General features: G+C 58.5%; 1 protein-coding gene across 3 annotated transcripts in view; it reads left to right on the forward strand.

Moving 5' to 3' along the window:
* The first annotated feature begins 634 nt into the window (after positions 1-634).
* SBF1 (SET binding factor 1) overlaps positions 635-21927 on the forward strand; it is a 27458-nt gene continuing 6165 nt past the window's right edge. The window contains exons 1-36 of one of the 3 annotated variants that reach the window (XM_003783086.3): positions 635-881; positions 7081-7166; positions 7563-7700; positions 7903-8061; positions 8144-8254; positions 8872-8977; positions 9068-9200; positions 9291-9399; positions 9474-9587; positions 9703-9780; positions 10149-10262; positions 10346-10474; positions 10550-10648; positions 10724-10928; positions 11009-11121; positions 11321-11470; positions 11709-11777; positions 11855-12013; positions 12089-12357; positions 12434-12606; positions 12683-12756; positions 12833-13028; positions 13262-13389; positions 13687-13865; positions 14000-14136; positions 14235-14442; positions 14785-14981; positions 15060-15197; positions 17848-17925; positions 18259-18440; positions 18523-18702; positions 19243-19344; positions 19417-19602; positions 19673-19799; positions 19873-20003; positions 20075-20305. In XM_003783086.3, coding sequence (XP_003783134.1) covers positions 827-881; positions 7081-7166; positions 7563-7700; positions 7903-8061; positions 8144-8254; positions 8872-8977; positions 9068-9200; positions 9291-9399; positions 9474-9587; positions 9703-9780; positions 10149-10262; positions 10346-10474; positions 10550-10648; positions 10724-10928; positions 11009-11121; positions 11321-11470; positions 11709-11777; positions 11855-12013; positions 12089-12357; positions 12434-12606; positions 12683-12756; positions 12833-13028; positions 13262-13389; positions 13687-13865; positions 14000-14136; positions 14235-14442; positions 14785-14981; positions 15060-15197; positions 17848-17925; positions 18259-18440; positions 18523-18702; positions 19243-19344; positions 19417-19602; positions 19673-19799; positions 19873-20003; positions 20075-20305 — 5043 coding nt within the window. In that variant the 5' untranslated portion in view covers positions 635-826. The remainder of the gene's footprint in view (positions 882-7080; positions 7167-7562; positions 7701-7902; positions 8062-8143; positions 8255-8871; positions 8978-9067; positions 9201-9290; positions 9400-9473; positions 9588-9702; positions 9781-10148; positions 10263-10345; positions 10475-10549; positions 10649-10723; positions 10929-11008; positions 11122-11320; positions 11471-11708; positions 11778-11854; positions 12014-12088; positions 12358-12433; positions 12607-12682; positions 12757-12832; positions 13029-13261; positions 13390-13686; positions 13866-13999; positions 14137-14234; positions 14443-14784; positions 14982-15059; positions 15198-17847; positions 17926-18258; positions 18441-18522; positions 18703-19242; positions 19345-19416; positions 19603-19672; positions 19800-19872; positions 20004-20074; positions 20306-21927) is intronic. The other 2 variants (XM_023509460.1, XM_003783085.3) reach the window with 2 other exon arrangements.

Raw genomic sequence — 21927 nt, forward strand, 5'->3', positions numbered from 1 at the left:
TTTTTTTTTTTTTTTGTAGAGACAGAGTCTCACTTTATCGCCCTCGGTAGGGTACCATAGCATCACAGCTCACAGCAACCTCCTCTCCTGGGCTTAGGCAATTCTCTTGCCTTAGCCTCCCAAGTAGTTGAGACCACAGGTGCCCGGCAATTTTTTTGGCCAGGGCCATATTCAAACACGCCACCCTCGGTATATAGGGCCGGCGCCCTACTCACCGAGCCACAGGCGCCGGCTGTACGAACGCTCTTTACTAGATGACAGAAGCGCGCCTTTTTTTAAGGACCTGTGTTGCACAGGGTATCCTGCCTTCCCCCAGCCTGACAGGTCGGCGGACTTGGATCCCGAGACGCTAGCCCGACGCTGACTGGCAGCTCTCGGGGGCGGAGTCCGGGGCCCTCTCGCCCCCCCTTGTAGAGACTGATGACCAGGCCAGCAGTGCTGGAGCCCGCTCCTCGCTCTGCCTCACAGCCAGCCTATGCCAAAGCTGCTGACCCTCCGGCGCCGCCATCCGTGTCCTCGGGCGGAGGGCGGGGCCCCGCTCGCGGACGCCGGCCCTAGGCCAGCCAGACCAACGGGAGGGGGCAGATAAAGCCCCTCCTACCAGGGAGGCGGGCGCGCGATCGCGCAGGCGCACGGCTCGGCCGGGCGGGCCGGCTGGCTGGGAAGATGGCGGCGGGAACCCTGGGTGCTGTAGCCGCCGCGGAGCGAGCCTGGGGCGTCCGGCCTGCTTGGTCCAGGGCGGAGGCCGGGCCATGAGTGCGCCGCCGTCGAGACCCCGAGCCGCGGAGCCCGCCCGCGCCCCTCGGGCCGCCCCGCGTCTCTCGTCATGGCGCGGCTCGCGGACTACTTCGTGCTGGTGGCGTTCGGGCCGCACCCGCGCGGTAAGTGCTGGTCTGAGGGCCGGGAGCGGCCTCGGCCGGCTGGTGGCCCTGGCGGCATGTAGGCGGCCCGCAAAGGTGGCAAGGCTGCGCGGCCTTGCAGCGGCTGGGAAAATAAGACCCTGGTGTCGCAGCCTGCCCGTGTCCCCGCGAGTGGGCCGGACGCTCTTCGCCGGCGCCTGCGGCGGCGGTGGCGGTACCTTCCGGCGAGCGCCCCGGTCGCTTGCCAGCTCCGACCCTGGCGTTGCGTCCGAAGTCTCTAGTAGTCTTGACCGGGTGCAGAAGCAGGGGTTAGGGTTCAAGGGTTCTTTCACGGAGAGGCGGTATTTGACCTGAAACTCGGAGGATTTCAGGAGGAAATGTCAGGAGCGGTGAGAGAAGAACATTCCTGGCGACCAGCCTGCCCGTCCAAGCCCTACAAGCCAAGCCCTGGGTGGGGGATCAGCTTGGTGACTGGTGATGATGTCCAGGAGGTCGTGTCTGGGTTCAGCGCCTGTGTCTGAGAGCCCTTCAGCCCCGGGGGTTAGGAGAAAACGCAGCCTGACAGTGACATCAGCAACAGCCATGGAGACAGTGCATTGGCAAGCAAGCTTGGTGTGCCAGGCCCTGCCTGGCCCTTTGTATGTGTGATCTCACTTCTTCCCAGCAGCCCACTGAGATGGGTGCTGTTGCCCCTCTATATAGCACTCAGGCACAGGAAGAGTTAGTATCTGGTCTGAGTCAGCACAGAAAGGCTGGGACTTGCACCTAGGTTGTCAAATCCCACTGCAGAGAGGCAGTGTGTCCTGGCATGGCTGTTTGGTCAGGTAGAGGCTGGACCTTGGGCCTGGAGGTGAGATTGGGCCCATTCCCCATTTCCTTCTTGTCAGTCCTGCCACCACCGCCACCACCCAGGACCTGCTTTCTCTCCTCTTTGCCTTTCTTTGCTGAGCCTCCCTCCACCTGCTGGACTCCACATACTGAAGCCTCTTCAGTGTCTTCCCCATCATGGGCCCCTCCCCAGTTCCCTCTCACTGGTTCTTCCTCTCTGTTTCCATCTATCTAAGTATGCGTGTTTTGGCACTGCTGTGAGCATCTATCTTTTCCTCCAGAGAGGGAGTTCTCACAAGCCTGGACCATGGTGTTCTGTCCCCCTGCATGGCAGGCTCACTGTCAATATTGTACTGGCCCACAGAGGGAGAGCCTTCTGCTCTAAGGCAAATATGGAGGCATGGAGGAGGCCAAACCACCTGGCAGGGCAGGCATCTCTGAGCCAGCAGGCTACAAGACTGGAGCCTGAGTCCCCTGAGTGGCAGGAAGGAGTGATTCCCAAGCTGCCCACTATAGTAGGGGAGGCATGGAGCCCCCTAACCACTGCCTTCTGGAGTTGGAGCTGGTTACCTGCTGGCTAGCATCCCTTAGAACAGTGGTTCTCAACCTTCCTAATGCTGCGGCCCTTTAATACAGTTCATGTGGGTTGAGACCCACAAGTTGAGAACTGCTGCCTTAAAAGAACTGGTCCCTCTCTTAAAAACAAGCCCATAGGCTGGGACCGTGGCCATACACTGAGGGAAGAGCCAGGTGGGGGGTGGGGTGGGAAGGGAGGGAGCCAGAAGCAGGGGATCAAGGTGTGGAGGTCAGTGGGTTATTTTTATTTATTTATTTATTTATTTTGTTCTTTTTAGAGACAGAGTCTCACTTTGTCGCTCCAGCTCTTGGGCTTAGGTGATTGTCTTGTTTCAGCCTCCCGAGTAGCTGGGACTACAGGTGCCTGCCACAATACCCGGCTATTTGTTGCAGTTTGGCTGGAGCTGGGTTTGAATCCACCACCCTCCGTATATGGGGCCAGTGCCCTACACACTGAGCCACAGGCACCATCCGAGGTCATTGGTTTTATAGCTCTGTCACCTGGGGTCATTCAGCCCTCTGTGCCTCAGTTTACTCATCTGGAGATGGCAAGAGATACGCTAACCTTCCAGGCTGCTGTGAAGATATGATGATAAACACACAGGGAAAGCTGTAGCACATGGGAGGTCCCTGAAAATGATGACTGTTTTATTAATGACTGAGCAGCAGATGTTTAGACCCTCTAGGAACAGACAGGGCAGGAAGTTATGAGGAGTTGAAGGACACTTTGCATTCCTGCACACCCGGGACACGAGGTAGGGTAGGATCTTTTGGGTGGTTAGGAGTGGCAAATAGCTTGTCTTTGGTCTGGATCTAGAGCCACTGGGTGTAGGGCCTACGTTTTGAATGTGTGGCTCAGCTGTCTGGGTTGGTCCAGAGTCTGCCTGAAGGCAGGATCCCCTTGTGGTTACCAGCTGGTAGCCCTTCAGGGGCCCTGAGTTGGTGAATGCCTGGGTTAGCTTTGACTTTTCCACCTCCAGGGGTGTAGGTGGCCAGCATTGGTCCATCTGTAGGCTCCTCACCTGGTGAGCCAAAATCCTTTTGTGTGCCCTAGGCTCAGCTCTGTGGCCAGCCTGAGGACCAGACAGACCCAATCTGCCAGCTCTTGGCCTTGAAGGGCCCTGACAGTGGCCATCCAGTTTAATGCAGCATGCCCAGTGCTGAGGTGTCTTTGAGAGCAGGGGACACACTTGACCTGGCCAGGAGCTGAGTGTGCGCCTGACCAGGAGGAGGGGAAGAACCCCTAGCATCTGAGAAAAAGACCTTTCATCCCATGGCCTGGGCTCGCAGTCCTGACCATGATGAGCTGGCTAGATAGAGTCTCAAGCTGTCGCCCTGGTTAGAGTGCTGTGGCATCCTAGCTCACAGCAACCTCTAACTTTTGGGTTCAAGTGATCCTCTTGCCTCAGGTTTTCTATTTTTAGTAGAGATGGGTTCTCATTTTTTCCTCAGGCTGGTCTCAAACTCGTGAGCTTAAGCAATCCATCCGCCTCGGTGTGAGTGGTTACAGGTCTGAGCCACTGCACTGTGCCTGGCCTAGCTGGCTACTCTCTTGAGCCCAATCTGCTGTCCCCACCCATGTTTCCGCACTGTCTTTGGAGCAGGTTGGGGCTGTTTTAGGGTGGTCTCAGGTGCCTCTCAGCTTCTACCCTGGGAGCTTAAAGGGGTCCAAGGCTGTGGGTCCCCCAGCCTGGGTTGACTATAGTGGTGGGCAGGTTGGGATGTTGGAAACACAACCAGGACTCTCCAGGGTACTTGCTCAAGTCCTATTACTGCAGCTGCATGGGGGAGCCATCTGGTGTCTGGGACGGTGGCACAGCAGGAAGGTGCCCTCCTTCGTTCTTTCTTCCTCTCTCTTCCTATAGCTGGGTTCGTCCCTGGCAGCAGAGCTGGCCAGTGTGGACAGCAAGGTGTATGGATAGTGGGCATGTGGCTGGGGGCAGGGGAGGCTGCCATCCTTTGCTTCTCCCTGGTACATGCTGGCCTGGGCAGGGCCCTACAGGTGTCAGAGCCTGGGTCTGGTGATAGGTGTTGCCCCAGACGGTAGGACATGTGGCCTGTGTTCTCCCTTTAGGCCTGCAGCCCACATAGGGTGCTGCCTGAGGAGAAAGTTCTCCTCCAGGGGCTTTGAGGACAGGGGCCCCAGTCTTACCCTTGACTGGGCCTCCTCTCAGCCCTGGGTTCCAGGGTGGAGGGAATGTCCGTGCCTCAGGGGACCTTGGTGCCTCTCTGACACATAGCTAAGCCATTTGGATTAGTCCTGTTGCTGTGGGTGGGGGAGGGCTCTCCTTGTCTATGCTGAGCAGGAGCTTGGCCACTGCAGGTGACCTTATGGCTGCAGGGCTCAAGTAGGTCGAGGAGATATGGCAGAACCCCTGTCCCCTTAAAATGGAGGCCAGTGGCCAAGCTGCAGCCTGTCTCCTGATAGCATAGAGCTGAGGTGCAGGTTGGGACCTTGTGAGGTGCCAGGAGAGGGTGGGTGAGGTATTGCATCCTCTCACCTTGAGGGCTATGGAAGCTGCTCTGTACTTCTGACTCGAACCTTTTTACTTGTGGGGTGAAAGTGAGGCTGGGTGTGGGGAGGATGGTCGTGTAGCTGACTGTATGCATTCCACAAGCCATAATTAGGTTGTGGTCTGTGCCAGGAGCTGGAGCTCCTATCAGGCCCAGCCGATGACAGGTGCATAGTGGTCACTGGGGGTGTTCGGGGAGGAAGGTCCTTGGGGTCCCTGTAGGCCCCAGGCTCAGGGCAGAGAGCCTCCAGAAGAGGGGACACTGGGCTGACATCCAAAGGGCAGATATAGGGCCACTGTGGTGCAGAGAAGGCGCTTGGGGAGACCCAGCCTGCTCAGCCGGCCTGACCTGGCCCTCCACCCTAGCTCAAGGAGAGCAAGCAGAGCTTAAGAGTTGGTTCTGTGGAGGGTGGAGCCCTATTATAGAGAACTTTCAACAGGCCTTTCCTGGCCTTATTGGGGGTCTGCACAGCAGAGGCTGCTGTCTCTATTCGTACACACTCTCTTGCTTCCTCCGCCTGCTGCCTCGTGGCAAGGACTGGGAGAGGCCTGGGTGCCAGCCAGGGCTGGGCCCAGATGGTGGTTTGTGGCCCAGCACAAGGAGGCCCCTGGGGGAGTGGGCGGGAGGGGGGCGGAGTCGCAGCTGGGAGTGCCAACCTGGGTGTGTGGAGGTGGGGGCGGCACTAGCAGACACCTGGCCCTCAGTACAGTGTCCTGTTGTGCCAGTGGTAGGAGGGGGAGGGGAGGAGGAAGCTGAGGTTTTGACAGTCAGAAAACCATCAGTCTGCCATCTTGCCTCCTACCTCCTGTACAGCAGCAAGCAGCAGCCTGTTCCCCTGACCTTGCCTCCCTGATCCTGGAGGGGCAGTGGTCTCCTGAGGCTGCAGCCCACTTCCTCTGCCTCGAGGGGACTCGGGAGCGTGTTGGGTAGGCTGCTCTGTGCCCAGGTGGACCAAGCTGTGGCTCTCTGGGCTTGGGGTGGGAGTCCATGAGAGGCTTGTTGTCACATGCCCTCCCCTACCCATCTGCCCCTGTTGCTTCCCATGTGGGCAGCAGTGCTGAGGCTAGTCCACGTAGAGGATGGAGTCACTGTGCTTTAGGGGTCCTGTAGGTCATGTATGGAAGTGAAGGCAAAGATGACTTTGTCTTTCCTCTCTACCCTGCTCCATCCTCTATGAGTCCTATGAGGCCCACAGAACTGTCTCAGCAAGAGCTGGGCCCTGAGTGTCTGGTCACAGCCCTCTCCTGCTTCCTGGACAGGGTCTGGAGGGGTGAGCCCCATTTAGGGCCTGGAAACTACCCTGGGTGTGGTTGTTGATAGACAGCAGACCAGAGGGAAATTAGGGGTCATGAAGTTCCGAGGAAAGGAGAGGGATCTCTGGGAAGGCGGGCCTCCTGGCACCTCTTTCCGCAAGGCCCTCCTCCTTGGCCCAGGGCCCATTGTCTGGCCTGTGCACAGGGGCTGTCAGGGCAGGGAGTAGGCTTGGGGTACCACATTCCCCTAATCTGCAGTGGTGCTGGACCCCGTGCTTAGGAGGCCATCTGGGCACCCTTCAGTGGGCACACTGAGACCACATCTCCATCTTTCCTATCCATTGCTGCCACTATGGGTTCTGTTGGCTGTGGGGATGGTGTCCTAGCAGACCTCACTAAACTCTGTCTTCTAGAACTTGTGTTGACACCTGCCCCTGAGGTGCTACAGATGGGGAGCAGTTTGGGCTGTGGGCACAGGTGGTCTCCCTGCTCGAAGGGAGACTGAGGCTCCTACACAGACAGTGTGAGTGGCACCTCCAGCATGGGCCCAGGGCTGGTGGGAGACCAGGGGCTTTGGGGTGCCAAATCCATCCTATGCTCCTGATGTGCCTGTGGTGTGCTGCTCACTGCCTGGCAGATTATGAGAGTTAGGGGGACTGAGGGCTTTAATAGGGGGCTGGCTGTTGGGGCCTATGCTGCTGTGGAACATTCTGGAACTTTTGCCCCTCATTGGAAGGGCTCTATGCTGTGTGAAGCTGACAGAAGGAGGTCTCTGACGTGTGGCTCTCACATAGTAGGGGTTTAGGGCCAAGACTTGCAGAGATATGGGAATCTCTAGTTCTGGTGGTCTTGGAGCCTGTGGCTGCCTAGTGGCCTTTCTGCAAGAACTATTTTGAGGGGGCTGAGGCTAGTCTAGTGCTAGGTAAGGGCCTGGTGGGTGTAGTGTTTCCATCCTGGGCCATGAGACGGCTATCTGGACCCACAGGCCTCTGGGTGCAGTGAGGGGATGGGAGATGTGGGGTGTTCTGACCATCCGTTCTTGTCCTCAGGGAGTGGGGAAGGCCAGGGCCAGATTCTACAGCGCTTCCCGGAGAAGGACTGGGAGGACAACCCCTTCCCTCAGGGGATCGAGCTGGTGAGTGGAGGGCTGCCTGCAGGTGGGGCAGGCAGGGTGAATGGCCTCTCACTTAAACCCCCAGGATTGAGGAGCCTGCACAGTGCCTGGCCCCTATTGCACTGGGGACAGGAGAGGACAGAGGCACACTAGAGGTGGGGGCAGCAGGCCACTTGGTGCCCACATCACTGTGTCATGTTGTCACTGGCTCCTGATGGTGGGGCCCATCACCTGTCACCTGGTTCCTACAATAGATGGTGAAGCTGGAGACTGTTATTTCTGAAGCCCACGAGGCGAGGTTTCCCCAGGGTCACAGAGCCCTGGCAGTACAGATGCTGGGGCAGTGGGCTGGGGACAGCACACTACTTCCCACTGCAGGGATGGGCAGAGGAGCTGACTACTGAGCCCTCCCTGCAGTTTTGCCAGCCTAGCGGGTGGCAGCTGTGTTCTGAGAGGAATCCACCGACCTTCTTTGTTGCCGTCCTTACGGACATCAACTCCGAGCGACACTACTGTGCCTGCCTGACCTTCTGGGAACCAGTGGAGCCCACACAGGTCAGCTTGGGAAGTCTGGGAGGTAGCAGATGTGAAACAGAGCTTTTGGGGTACAGCCTCCCGCCTCTTCCCTTGGGGATGTCTTTCACCTCACAGATGCTGCAGTTCCTAGAGGGCCAGGCCAGGCCAGTCTGAGCCACCTGTGTCCTCCTTCCCCCAACCCCTGGCTAAAGAGAGCTAGGAGACGGGTTTCTGTCTGCAGGAGGCAGTATGCTCCGAGGACCCTATGGAGAGGGAGGAGGTGGTTGATGTGGAACGCCAGGTGGGGCTGTCTCCCACAGTTCCTATCCCGTCTGGCCAGCTCTTTGCTCCGAAGACCCTGGTGCTGGTGTCACGACTGGACCATGCAGAGGTGTTCAGGGTGAGGCAGGCAGCCGGGGTGGCAAGGTGGGACTCTGGTGGCCCCTCGGCTGTCTGGCCATTCCCCGGTCTGGTCCTTGCAGAACAGCCTGGGTCTCATCTATGCCATCCATGTGGAGGGCCTGAATGTGTGCCTGGAAAGTGTGGTTGGGAACCTGTTGACGTGCACCGTGCCCCTGGCCGGGGGCTCACAGGTGGGTCTTGGGGGCAGCTGGCGCCCCCATAGCCATAGGCCATCCTGGTGCAGTCATAGGGGATGGGCTCTAGTGGGCATGTGGCCCAGCCAGGGTTGAACACGGCTGGAGGCCTCAGACACTCCCTCCCACGTCTTGGTGCCACTGCCACCTGTCCTGGGCCTACCTGTTCACCTGGTCCTCACTTCTGTGCTTGCGGTCTGCGTCGTCAGCCTCTGTGATTCTGCGCTGTGGGCATGAGCTTATCTCTGGATGTTGTGTCAGCTTGTCTGTCTCCTCCCTGCCCTGTGCTCTCAAGAGCTGGGGGTGTCTAACTGTGTCTCTCTGCCGTCTGTCCTGTGCAGCTGGACTCTGTTGAGGAAGGAGCGGTATGGATTCTTTATTTCTTCTGCCTACCCAGGCCCTGTCCTTGTCCCAGGTCAGAGGCAGCCACCCCTGCCCTGAGTTTTCTCTGCAGCACTATTCAGGTGACAGGCAGGGCGTGGCCTCCTTGCGCCATGCCACGGCACTAGCCTGTCCCATTTGGGTCTGTTCACAGGGCCTGCCCAGGGACACAGAGCTCTGGGCCTACGTGGGTCTGGTCAGGCTGCTGAGCCCTGACCCTTCTCTTTCCACAGAGAACTATCTCTTTGGGAGCTGGAGACCGGCAGGTCATACAGACTCCACTGGCCGACTCGCTGCCAGTCAGCCGCTGCAGTGTGGCCCTGCTTTTCCGCCAGCTGGGTAAGTAAGCCTGTCCCCACTCAGGCTTGGCTTCCTCTCCTGGGGCTGGGGATCAGGTGTAGGTTTTCCAAACCTCTTCCCTTCTTATAGGCATCACAAATGTACTATCTTTGTTCTGCGCTGCCCTCACGGAGCACAAGGTCCTCTTTCTGTCACGGAGCTACCAGAGGCTCTCAGATGCCTGCCGGGGCCTTTTGGCGTTGCTGTTCCCTCTCAAATACAGGTGCTCACCCCTGTCTGAGCCCCCCAATGCCCAGCTCCCCCACCTGGCCCTGTCCTCTGGGCTCACTGCATCCTATGGGGGCTGCTGCAGCTTCACCTACGTGCCCATCCTGCCGGCCCAGCTGCTAGAGGTCCTCAGCACACCCACACCCTTCATCATCGGGGTCCACGCGGCCTTCCAGGCAGAGACCCAGGAGCTGGTAAGGGCTGTGGTTTGTGTCCACCTTACTGCACAGGCCTGTGGGTCCCTGACCACTCGCTCCCTTGGCCACAGCTGGACGTGATTGTTGCTGATCTCGATGGAGGGACGGTGACTGTCCCCGAGTGTGTGCACGTGCCGCCTCTGCCGGAGCCACTGCAGAGCCAGACGCACAGTGTTCTGAGCATGGTGAGGGGTCTGGGGAAGCTGCAGCCTCATGGCCTCTGGGAAGCAGCTGCCTGGCAGTGATAGTGTCCAGAGCAGAGTCCAGTGTGCAGCCTCCTGCCCCTCTCTGCCTCTCCAGGTCCTAGACCCAGAGCTGGAGTTGGCTGACCTGGCTTTCCCCCCACCCTCAACATCTACTTCTTCCTTAAAGATGCAGGTGAGAGTCATTGCTGTTTCACTGTGGTGACACTCCCCCCCACCTTAGATCTGTTGCCACTGATAGCTGAGCACACCACAGTCCCTTTCCAGGCCAGCCCTAGGCTTCTGTTGTAGGGGCAGGAAGGTGCAGGGTCATGAGTGGCACAGCTGAGGTTGCAGGGGGGCCTTTGGGACCAGTACTCGACATCGGTCACAAGAAACACCTGAGGGTCCTGAGCAAGAGCAGCTTATCCAGTTGTGGAGTTATGTGGTCAGCCATGTGTAGGATGATGGGAGGAGGTGGGCAGAGGAGGCTGGGGAGGCAGAAGGAGCACCAGGCATCCTGAGGCTGACAGCTGGTGCTTACCCACGGGGCTGGGCTCCCAGGACAAGGAGCTGCGGGCTGTCTTCCTGCGGCTCTTCGCTCAGCTCCTGCAAGGCTATCGATGGTGCCTGCATGTGGTACGTGTCCACCCGGAGCCTGTCATCCGCTTCCACAAGGTGGGTGCAGAGGGGCAGGGGGCTGGGTATAGGGGTTAACACCCAGTAGGCCTCTGAAGTCTAACCTCCCTATTTCCCCCTAGGCAGCCTTCCTGGGCCAGCGTGGGCTGCTAGAAGATGACTTCTTGATGAAGGTGCTGGAGGGCATGGCCTTCGCTGGCTTTGTGTCAGAGCGGGGTGTCCCGTACCGCCCCACGGACTTGTTTGATGAGGTACACCCTGCTCCGCTCCACTGGCCCCTGCCTTGCTGGCCTGCCTGACCTTGCCTCCCTCTCCCGCCCCTCCAGCTGGTGGCCCACGAGGTGGGACGGATGCGGGCAGATGAGAACCATCCCCAGCGTGTCCTGCGTCACGTCCAGGAACTGGCAGAGCAGCTCTATAAGAACGTATGCTGGCAGTAGGAGGCGGGGCTTGTGTGACCTGGATCCCCAGCCCTGCCCCATGCTGCCATCTCCTCTCAGGAGAACCCGTACCCAGCCGTGGCCATGCACAAAGTACAGAGGCCCGGCGAGGCCAGCCACCTGCGCCGAGCACCCCGGCCCTTCCCCCGGCTGGATGAGGGCACTGTGCAGTGGATCCTGGACCAGGCTGCGGCCAAGACTCAGGGTGCACCCCCAGCTGTGAAGGCTGAGAGGAGGACCACAGTGCCCTCAGGGCCCCCTATGAGTGCGTGATGAGGGAGGGGCAGGCCCCAAGTTGCCAGGATGTAGGCAGGACTGGAGTGAGCATGTCCTGTCCCCCCCCAGCTGCCATCCTGGACCGGTGCAGTGGGCTGCAGGCCAATAGCGCCCGCCGGCTGGAGGTGGTGCGCAATTGCATCTCCTACGTGTTTGAGGGGAAGATGCTTGAGGCGAAGAAGGTGAGGCATGTGGGTTTTCCTCCCTGGGGTTGTGGCAGTGGCTTCAGAGGAGGCTCTGGCCTCACCTAGGGGCTGCAGTCTCTGTGCTTTGAGCCAGGCCTCTTGCCTCCTGGGCACCCGTAGTCCTCTTCTCCTGAGCCTGGTGTGGGGGCTTCCCCTGCCCCCCTCCGTGCCCCTAGCTTGTGCTTCCACCCTCCAGCTGCTCCCGGCTGTGTTGAGGGCCCTGAAAGGGCGTGCTGCGCGCCGCTGCCTGGCACAAGAGTTGCACCTGCATGTGCAGCAGAACCGTGCAGTTCTGGACCCCCAGCAGTTTGACTTTGTTGTCCGCATGATGAACTGCTGCCTGCAGGTGAAGCCAGGGGGCTCTGTCTGTGGGATGGGGGTTCCCAGGCTGCAGGGGTGCCAGGGGTGGGTACCATATTGGAGGCAGGGGTAGGGGTCAGGGATCTCCTGACATGGAATCTCCATGGGAACCCTGAGGAGACAGAGCCAGTGGTTCTGTGGTGGCCAGGGGACAAGCAGGCCATGGTTGGAAGCAGGCACTGCCTGGTGAGGGAGGGTTGTGGGGTTCACTGCTATGTCCATAGGACTGCACCTCTCTGGATGAGCATGGCATTGCAGCTGCTCTGCTGCCCCTGGTCACAGCCTTCTGCCGGGTGAGTGCCCTGGGCCTGGGTTTCCTTCCTAGCCCCTTCCTAGCTGCCCCAGTTTGACCTCCCATTGGCCTCTGCAGAAGCTCAGCCCGGGGGTGACACAGTTTGCGTACAGCTGCGTGCAGGAGCACGTGGTGTGGAGCACACCACAGTTCTGGGAGGCCATGTTCTATGGGGATGTGCAGACCCACATCCGGGCCCTCTACTTGGAACCTGCTGAGGACCAACCCCCCTCTCAGGTGTGCAGACTGCCTGGGCTGGGGGTGGGGTAGGAGCCGGCTTGACCTTGGCTCATGCACCTGGTACCGGGGTAGGACGCAAAGGAGACGCCTGCCCAGGAAGATGAGCGGTCTGCCCTGGATGTGGCTTCTGAGCAGCGGCGCCTGTGGCCAACCCTGAGCCGGGAAAAGCAGCAGGAGCTGGTGCAGAAGGAGGAGAGCACGGTGTTCAGCCAGGCCATCCACTATGCCAACCGCATGAGCTACTTGCTGCTGCCCCTGGACAGCAGCAAGAGCCGCCTGCTACGGGAGCGCGCGGGGCTGGGTGACCTGGAGAGTGCTAGCAACAGCCTGGTCACCAACAGGTAGGTGGGGTGGGAGTGGGCAGGGTAGGATTGGGGGGGGGTTGGGGCCTGTGCCCACTGCCCTTCCCTGGCCCAGCATGGCGGGCAGTGTGGCTGAGAGCTACGACACAGAGAGTGGCTTCGAGGATGCAGAGGCTTGCGATGTAGCTGGGGCTGTGGTCCGCTTCATCAACCGCTTTGTGGACAAGGTCTGCACAGAGAGTGGTGTCACCAGTGATCACCTCAAGGGGCTGCACGTCATGGTGCCAGGTATGGAGGTCTGGGATGGATATTCTTCCCCTCACATGGGCACTGTGGGCCCAAGTGTGAGAGCGCTCTCCTATAGACATTGTCCAGATGCACATCGAGACCCTAGAGGCTGTCCACCGTGAGAGCAAGAGGCTGCCCCCTATCCAGAAGGTGAGTGGTAGCTGGGCAGGCTGTGGGCAGTAGGGCCTGGGCTGGGTCCTGAGTGGCTGCCCCTGTGCCTGAGCAGCCCAAATTGCTGCGGCCACGCCTGTTGCCTGGTGAGGAGTGTGTGCTGGATGGCCTCCGTGTCTACCTGCTGCCAGATGGGCGTGAGGAAGGCACTGGGGGCAGTGGGGGGGGCCCCACACTGCTCCCAGCTGAGGGCGCCGTCTTCCTCACCACGTACCGAGTCATCTTCACAGGGATGCCTACCGACCCCCTGGGTGAGCCTTTCGACCCTCCCTTGGCCCCATCTTCCTCTTATTGCCAGATCTGTGGGCTGGGAGGGGCTTTTCCCTGAATGTTCCTCCTCCTTTCTCAGGGGTGTTGGGCCCTAGAAAGGTGGGAGATGGCCCCTAGTCTACTCTTCCCCCTACTTGGACCCCTCATAACTATGGTTCCTGAGATTCTGGGGCCCCTTTCATGTTCTCTAACTCTGTGGCCGGCCTGTTATAAGTTGGGGAGCAGGTAGTGGTCCGCTCCTTCCCGGTGGCTGCGCTGACCAAGGAAAAGCGGATCAGTGTCCAGACACCTGTGGACCAGCTCCTGCAGGATGGGTTGCAGCTGCGCTCCTGCACTTTCCAGGTGGGCAGGGAGTGGGTTCTTAGTTTGGGGCCCTCACCTCTGCTCTTGGGCTGCTGTCACCTTCACATTTACCATGCCAGCCTTTGAGTCCTTGTCATTTCCTTGGTGTCAGTGTCTTCCTGTGCTGTGCAAGCCCAGACCTCCCACTTGGGTTCTTTAAGTGACAGGACATGGGGTCTTTCTCTGGCGTGGCTGCATTGAGAAGGGTCCCAGGCACCTGGAACGTTGTAGTTGAGGGAGGGACCTTGGGGGCCACCAAGACCCCCAGACCCCTGACAGCTTCTTTTTCTGACACAGCTGCTGAAAATGGCCTTTGATGAGGAGGTGGGGTCTGACAGCGCTGAGCTCTTCCGCAAGCAGCTGCACAAGCTGCGGTACCCACCAGACATCAGGGGCACCTTTGCATTCACTCTGGGCTCTGCCCACCCACCTGGCCGGCCACCCCGGGCTGCCAAGGATAAGGGTCCCTCTCTCAGGTATGGATCTGGGTCCCAGGGCCAGGGCAGCCAGGCCCCAGCTGTGCTCTTGGCTCAGCCTTTCCAGATCCCTGTGCCCATATCTCCCCTGCCTTGTCCCCTCCTGTCTCCTTGCCTGACTCTGTGTGTCCTAGGACTCTGTCCCGGAATCTGGTGAAGAATGCCAAGAAGACTATTGGGCGGCAATATGTTACTCGCAAGAAGTACAACCCCCCCAGCTGGGAGCACCGGGGCCAGCCGCCCCCTGAGGACCAGGAGGACGAGATCTCAGGTGAGGGGAGGGGGAGAGTCCTGGGAAGCCTCTGGGTGAATCCCCTGTGGAGGATGGACTATGGCTGGATGGTGACCCCATGTGCTTGCCCCGTGCAGTGTCAGAGGAGCTGGAGCCCAGCACACTGACCCCATCCTTGGCCCTGAAACCCTCAGACCGCATGACCATGAGCAGCCTAGTGGAGAGGGCTTGTTGCCGCGACTACCAGCGCCTTGGCCTGGGCACCCTGAGCAGCAGCCTCAGCCGGGCCAAGTCAGAGCCCTTCCGCATCTCCCCAGTCAACCGCATGTATGCCATCTGTCGCAGGTGAGCCTGGCCAGAGCTGAGCTCTCGGCTTGGTGTCAGTTTCACATTTTTATGTGTTGGCTATTGGGTTGTACAGACCCTTGAGTGAGGAGTCTCCTTGTGGAGGTGGTGGGGGGTTGGGACACCTTCTCTGCTTGCTGTGGCCCCATCATAGCTCCTGGTAAAGTGTGAAGCGTTAGAGCCTGGGACAAGGGTGAGCCTGCAGGTCCTGGTGGACACCTGGCTGAGCTCAGCCATCTAGGCTCACTGCCTGTGAATCTGGCCCCTCCCCTGCCTAAGACATGTGCCCAGGGTTGAGCAGAGCCTCCCAGCTGCCCTCAGGCTGTCGCTCTCCTCTTATAGCTACCCAGGGCTACTGATAGTGCCCCAGAGCGTCCAGGACAATGCCCTGCAGCGCGTCTCCCGCTGCTACCGCCAGAACCGCTTCCCTGTGGTCTGTTGGCGCAGTGGACGGTCCAAGGCTGTGTTGCTGCGTTCAGGCGGCCTGCATGGCAAGGGTGTGGTCGGCCTCTTCAAGACCCAGAATGCACCTTCTCCAGGTACCCTCCCTGCACCCTGTCCCACCCCACCCCATCCTACCCTGCTCTGCCCTGCTCCAGCTCTGCTTCCTCTCCTAGGCCAGTCCCAGGCAGACTCAAGTAGCCTGGAACAGGAGAAGTACCTGCAAGCTGTGGTCAGTTCCATGCCCCGCTATGCTGATGTGTCAGGACGCAACACACTCAGTGGTTTCTCCTCGACCCACATGGGCGGTCATGGTGAGGGTGCTGGAGGGCAGGAGGTTGGGCAGGGAGGATTTTCGTGGGCTGTAGTGGCATTTATGGTGGGCAGGCCAGTTGGGGGCAGAGGAGGCCTTGGTCAGGGATGTTTGGGTGTGAGAAAATGGGCCACCAGACACTATGGGATGGGACAGGAAGCCTACGGGTAGGTGTCCTGAGGCTCTGCCTGCCCTGACCACCACCTCCCTACCTCTGTGTCTCCCCCAACTGTGACTTCTTATCAGAGGCTTTGGGGCCTCTGAGTTGTCATGTCCTACAGGCACGCCTGACCACTTTGGCTTCACACTGTCTCCAGCCTGCTCCTCCCCATAGCTCCTCTTATCCTCTGTCCTCATTTCTCCTGGCCTCGTCTGTGCTGGTCTCGCTATCCCTGTCCCCACTGGCTCGAGCACTTCACAGGTGCCCTGCGCACTGAGGTGGACCCAGGCCAGCTGCCAGCCCCAGGAGGAACTGTGTTCTCCCTTACCCTGTGTTGTGGTCACATGGAATATTTTCTGTCCTTACAAGATGCAGGATATCTCGTCCCTTTTTGCAAAGGAGACACCAGGCCAGGGAGGGTGAAGTGTGTGCCTCGGGCTGCCTGTGCTGGCAGTGGTTTCAGAGGGGGGTTGTGTCTTCACGGGTTGGCCCTGGGCTAAGGGTGTGTAGTGCCAACTGTCCTGCTCTATACACCAACTGTTGTGGGAGCTGAGACCCAGCCAGCCCTGAAGGCCAGAGAGAGGGGACCAAGTCAAAACAGAGGGTGCCCCAGCCAGTCTCCCCACAAGGCAACTATGCTGTCCCTCCTCCCCCCACTTCCCTTGTCTGACCCTCTGACCTCTCCCCTCTCCTCCCACCTCATCTGACCCTATGACAATGTTCTACCCCCAGCCCCTGTGTGGTATGGTCTCCCTGTGCACCCCCCTCCTCTTGGCCTAGCCAGTGGGTGGCAGGGCTCCTTGAATGTTGTCCTTGGACTCAACTTTAGCCACTGTCCAGCACACAGGCCAAGTCTGTGTCCCCATGTAGGTCTTCTCTGTGTGGATGTCTCGTCCCAGCTCTGGGCCTGCCACCCCTCCATTCCTAGCCTGTTACCTCTGTAGGTGCAATGCTGGCGCCCCTGGGGGTTTTGTAGGGTGTGAGCCATCAACATACCAGGCATTACCTCCTGACCCCTCAGTCTGTCCCCTTGAGTTCCTGAGCCCAGCTCCTAGGAAGGGCATTGGAGAGTTTTAGGGACTGGAAGCACCAGCCTCAGGCAAAGCCATGCTTGGTTCTATCCGCTGTGCTCCTTGACTCCTTGGATTGATTGTGCAGGTCTGCAGTTGAGCCTGTGTGGACTCCTGCTGAACACAGTATGGCCCCTCTTAGCCCTCAGGGTTTGTGTCCTGTAAGCTGGCATTGGAGCTAAGAGGTTGGGAGCAGGGCCCATGTGGTCACTTAGCGGGATACCATCCTCAGCAGAGGCCAGACTTGACCCATACTTACTCTTATGAGGAATACTTGCTCTCGAGTTCAAAAGAAGTTTTTGGTTTTCTAGATAGCAAATTATTATATGGTTACTTTATAGTTGCCCTGCTTTGGTGCCTGCAGGTGGGGCGCCCCCTCAGGCCTCTCTCAGCCTCAGGACCTGTGCCTCCCACCTGTCTGTCTCCAGCCCTACTGAGGCTACCCTGACTGTCCAGCCATATGCAGTGGCTCAGCCTCCCCCAGTTGTGGTCTTAGACCCTAGTTTGGGCTCCAGCCTCTTCATAAGACTGTCCCTGGCTGGTGTTCTGAGCTGGGTGCTTCAGTGAGGCAGCTATCAGTGGACAGAGCTGTGGGACACAGGCTAGCATTGTGCCCAGCCTGTGACGACCACTTCCTATTGGATAGGGGAATGTTGCCTCATACCCTTCTTTATGTTCTGTCCTTGGGAGAAGCAGGTAAGCCCAGGGCAGGGTGGTATACCCAGAGACCCCTGTGAAACCCCAGGTACCCTCTTTGCTCACATAGCCTCCCTGTGCCTCCAGTTCAGGTCTCACTCAGGCCACACCAGTCTTAGCCCAGCACATCCCTGTCAGGTATGCCTGTGTTCTGGGCTGAGCCACTGTCCATTTTCTAGGCCCTGAACCTGCCTTCTCTCTTCTGGAAGCCTGTAGGCCACATCTCTTGGGCCCTTCCTATGGGCATGTATACTGCAGAGGCTGCTGAGTGTTGAGCAGTTCTGGGTCATTCTGTCAGGCCAGCCCTGGCCCCTGAACTGAGGGAGGAAAGTCTGGGACAACAGTCTCAACCTGTAGGTTGCGACCCACAGGAACTGTATTAACGGGCCATGGCATTAGGATGGTTGAGAACCAAATGTCTGGGGTGTGGCCGCTCAGCATGGGCAGGGTAGGGGGACCTCAGAAACACTGAGTTGGCCTGAGTGGGAAGAGAAGAACCATGCACAGAGTTGTCAACTACGGATATTTTGGCATGGAGTGCTCTGTGGCTCAGTCACCTTTGGCAGAGACTTTTGCCTGCATCAGAATGATGGATCTTCCCACTCTCTGAGACCAAGGATTGGTCTCTAGGGCTCCTGGGGAGGCTTCATGGGAGGCTTCGGCCTGTAGGCACCCCCAAGCCGGGCACTCCCCAGGCCTGAGCCACCTCTCTGCTATGCCCTCAGCGCCCAGCCCCAGAGCCAGGGTCACCACGCTGTCCAACCCCATGTCGGCCTCGGCCTCCCGACGGACAGCGCCCCCAGGTACCGTACTGGGCCTGTGCAGGCTAGCACCCCTTTACTTGGCACTTAGGGCCCCCAATTGGACTGAGTCACCACAGCTACTAATGTTTCCCTCCACACCTGACACTAACAGCCCTCCCCCAATCCCCTGGTACTTACCTGCCTCACACTGAGTCCTGCCTGGACACTAACACAGCCATACCCAGCATCTGTGTGCTGTCATCCTCCTCCCTCACACAGCCCTGCTGGGTCCTACCCTGGGAGCTCAACTCTCTCCCTGGATGCCAGGCCCAGCCAGCCCCAGGTAAGTGGTCCTCCAGTCCTGCATGGTGCTCACTGGTCTCTCCTCTACAGGTAAGTGGGGCAGTGTCCGGGCCAGTGGGCGCAGCAGTGGGCTCAGTGCTGACGTGGGTTCCCGGCTGGCTGGCAGAGACCTGCTGACACCCCCCCAGGCCAATGGGGCCCCCTCTGATCCAGGCTTTTTGCGGCCTCAGCGTGCAGCCCTCTATATCATTGGAGACAAAACCCAGCTCAAGGTGATGGATAGGGGCACAGGGCCAGGTGGGGGCACAGGGCTAGGCATGTCTGCCTCATGGTGCTGGGCCGGCCTCTTCCCAGGGTGTACGGCCAGACCCCCTGCAGCAGTGGGAGCTGGTGCCCATCGAGGTGTTTGAGGCGCGGCAGGTGAAAGCCAGCTTTAAGAAACTGCTGAAGGCCTGTGTTCCGGGCTGCCCAGCTGCTGAGCCTGGCCCAGCTTCCTTCCTGCGCTCACTGGAGGACTCAGAGTGGCTGACCCAGGTCTTACACCACCCCTCCTCCTCAGCCCTCTTGTCACTGGGACCCCACTTGACTGGAGCTAAGTGGCCAGGGCTCTGGTAGTGTGGAGCACCAGGAAGTGACAGCTACTTCCCACCTGGGCTTGTGGTGCCTAGAAAGTGGCTGGGTGGCCAGGCTTGGCAGGATGCCAACAATGAGCATGTGTTGGGTTGTCTGCTAGACGGGTGGGCTGGTGGTCTATATGGGACATGACTCACAGGTCAGGCCCTACTGTAGGAAAAGGATAGGCACTGAGGATAATGGCTTGGTGGGTGTTGATGGGTTAGAGAGAGGACAAGGGGTATCTCTGGGCACCTCCTCAGTCCTGAAGGGCTTGGAGTTGGTGGACTATGCCAGAGTCAGCTTTCCAGGATAGACTGTCCATTGCTGTGTCCACCAGCAGGGCTGCAGATACTGCCAGCCTCACATGGGTGATGTGGACATGTGAGTCTCTGGCTTGGTCAGTGATGGGGTCAGAGGGTAACAGGTGCTAGGGGTGCTGAGGGCTGCCTATCCCTGCAGATTCACAAGCTGCTGCAGGTGTCAGTGCTGGTGGTGGAGCTCCTGGACTCGGGCTCCTCCGTGCTGGTGAGCCTGGAGGATGGCTGGGACATCACCACCCAGGTGTGTGCAGGCTGGGTCGAGGGCAGGCCAGGGGCCTTGGGCTCCCTGCTGATTGGCTGGTGGTGTCGGCAGGTGGTGTCCTTAGTGCAGCTTCTCTCAGACCCCTTCTACCGCACACTGGATGGGTTTCGCCTCCTGGTGGAGAAGGAGTGGCTGTCCTTTGGACATCGCTTCAGCCACCGTGGGGCCCACACCCTGGCTGGGCAAAGCAGCGGCTTCACACCTGTCTTCATGCAGTTTCTGGACTGCGTCCACCAGGTGGGTAGGCGGCCATATGTGGGCTGGGGCTCTGTGCTGACTGCTGACCCCTGACCCATGTGGTGCACAGGTCCATCTACAGTTCCCCATGGAGTTTGAGTTCAGCCAGTTCTACCTCAAGTTCCTTGGCTACCACCATGTGTCCCGCCGTTTCCGAACCTTCTTGCTTGACTCTGACTATGAGCGCATTGAGCTGGGTATGTGGGGAATGGGGGCCAAGGGCAGCTGTGTGGTCAGGAGGGGCCCAGGCTCAGCACTGCACCTGTGCAGGGCTGCTGTACGAGGAGAAGGGGGAGCGCAGGGGCCAGCTGCCGTGCAGATCTGTGTGGGAGTATGTGGACCGGCTGAGCAAGAGGACTCCGGTGTTCTACAACTACATGTACGCACCTGAGGACACAGAGGTGAGCCAGGGCTTGGATGGGGCAGGTGGTTCCTGCCTAGCTCAAGTCCTCAACACCAGGCCCACCCCCAGGTCCTGCGACCCTATAGCAACGTGTCCAACTTGAAGGTGTGGGACTTCTACACTGAGGAGACCCTGGCTGAGGGTCCCCTCTACGACTGGGAATTGGCCCAGGGGCCCCCCGATCCCCCAGAGGAGGAACGGCCTGATGGAGGTGCTCCCCAGAGTAGGCGCCGTGTGGTGTGGCCCTGCTATGACAGCTGTCCCCGAGCCCAGCCCGATGCCATCTCACAGCTACTGGAGGTGAGTGCAGCTCCAGAACAGGCCTGGCCTAGCACCTTCTTGCCCCCACACAAGGGATGTGTGTGTGGGTGTGTGTAGATTTGTGTGTGTGGATGGGAGTGAGTGTATAGATTGTGGATGTGGGTATGAGTGTATGTAGGTGTGTGTAGAAGTTTGTGTGTATGGATATGGGGGTGTGTGTATAGATTTTGAATGTGTGTGTGTGTAGATTGTGTATGGATATAGGTGTATGTGTAGAAGTTTGGATGTGGGTGTGTGTGTGTGTGTGTGTATGGCTGAGTGTGTGGGTATGTTTGTGTGCACATCAAGATGCATGTTCATGTGTGTCAAGCCAGCTACCCCCGGTGTTGGGGTGGCCCTGCCCTCACTCCCGCCACATGACCTGCTTATTGGCCCAGAGTATCTGTGGTTGCCCTAATTAGTCCACCCCATAACTTATAGCAGTTTGAGGGGATCATGGGTCATAGTTTTTTTTTATTATTATTACTATTTTTTAAGAGAGTCTCACTTTGTCACCCTTGGTAGAGTGCCGTGGCATCATAGCTCACAGCAACCTCCAGCTCTTAGGCTTAGGTGATTCTCTTGCTTCAGCCTCCCGAGTAGCTGGGACTACAGGCACGTGCCTCAGTGCCCAGCTATTTTCTTGTTGCAGTTTGGCCGGGGCCGGGTTTGAACCCACCACCCTCGGTATATGAGGCTGGCGCCCTGCTCACTAAGCCACAGGCTCTGCCTGGTCATAGTTATTTCTGGTAAGACTCATTGTCTTGAAGTTGGCTTGGTCTGTTGCTAATGGAGCTACTAAGCTTTCTTATTACTTGCGCCAGCTTGGTCAGCTCTTTTCTGTACTTCTTTTTGCCTGTTTCATGTGTTTATATTTAAGGTCAGTTTCTTGTATGAATTTGGGTCTTTTTATCCATTCTGATGTTTTGTTTGTTTTGTTTTGAGGCAGAGTCTCACTTTGTCACCCATGGTAGTGTGTGTGGGGTCATAGCTCACAGCAACCTCTAACTCTTGAGCTTAAGCGATTCTCTTGCCTCAGCCTTCCCAGTAGCTGGGAGCACAGGCACCTGCCATAACACCCAGCTATTTTTAGAGATAAGGTCTCATTCTGGCTCAGGCTGGTCTCAAACCTGTGAACTCAGGAAGACCATCTGCCTTGGCCTCTCAGAGTGCTCGGATTACAATTGTGAGCCACTGCACCTGGCCCTAGTCTGATGTTTATTAGAATTTTTAGTCTACTTTTATTGTAATTATTGAGATGGTTGGGTTAAGTCTAGTCTGTTTTCTGTTTGTCCTATTTATCTTTCGCTCATTTCTTCCTTTTCTTTTTAAAAAAAAAAATTATATTTTTTGGCTTGGCGCCTGTGGCTCAAGCAGCTAAGGTGCCAGCCACATACACTTGAGCTGGCCGGTTTAAATCCAGCCTGGGCTCACCAAACAATAATGACGGCTACAACCAAACAATAGTCGGGCGTTGTGGCGAGTGCCCATAGTCCCATCTACTTGGGAGGCGGAGGCAAGAGAATCACTTGAGCCCACAAGTTGGAGGTTGCTGTGAGCTGTGATGCCACGGCACTCTACCCAGGGCGACAGCTTCAGGCTTTGTCTAACAAAAAAAAAAA

Source organism: Otolemur garnettii, unplaced genomic scaffold (assembly GCF_000181295.1).
Source record: "Otolemur garnettii isolate 467f Iridium unplaced genomic scaffold, OtoGar3 scaffold00007, whole genome shotgun sequence".
NCBI lineage: Eukaryota > Metazoa > Chordata > Mammalia > Primates > Galagidae > Otolemur > Otolemur garnettii.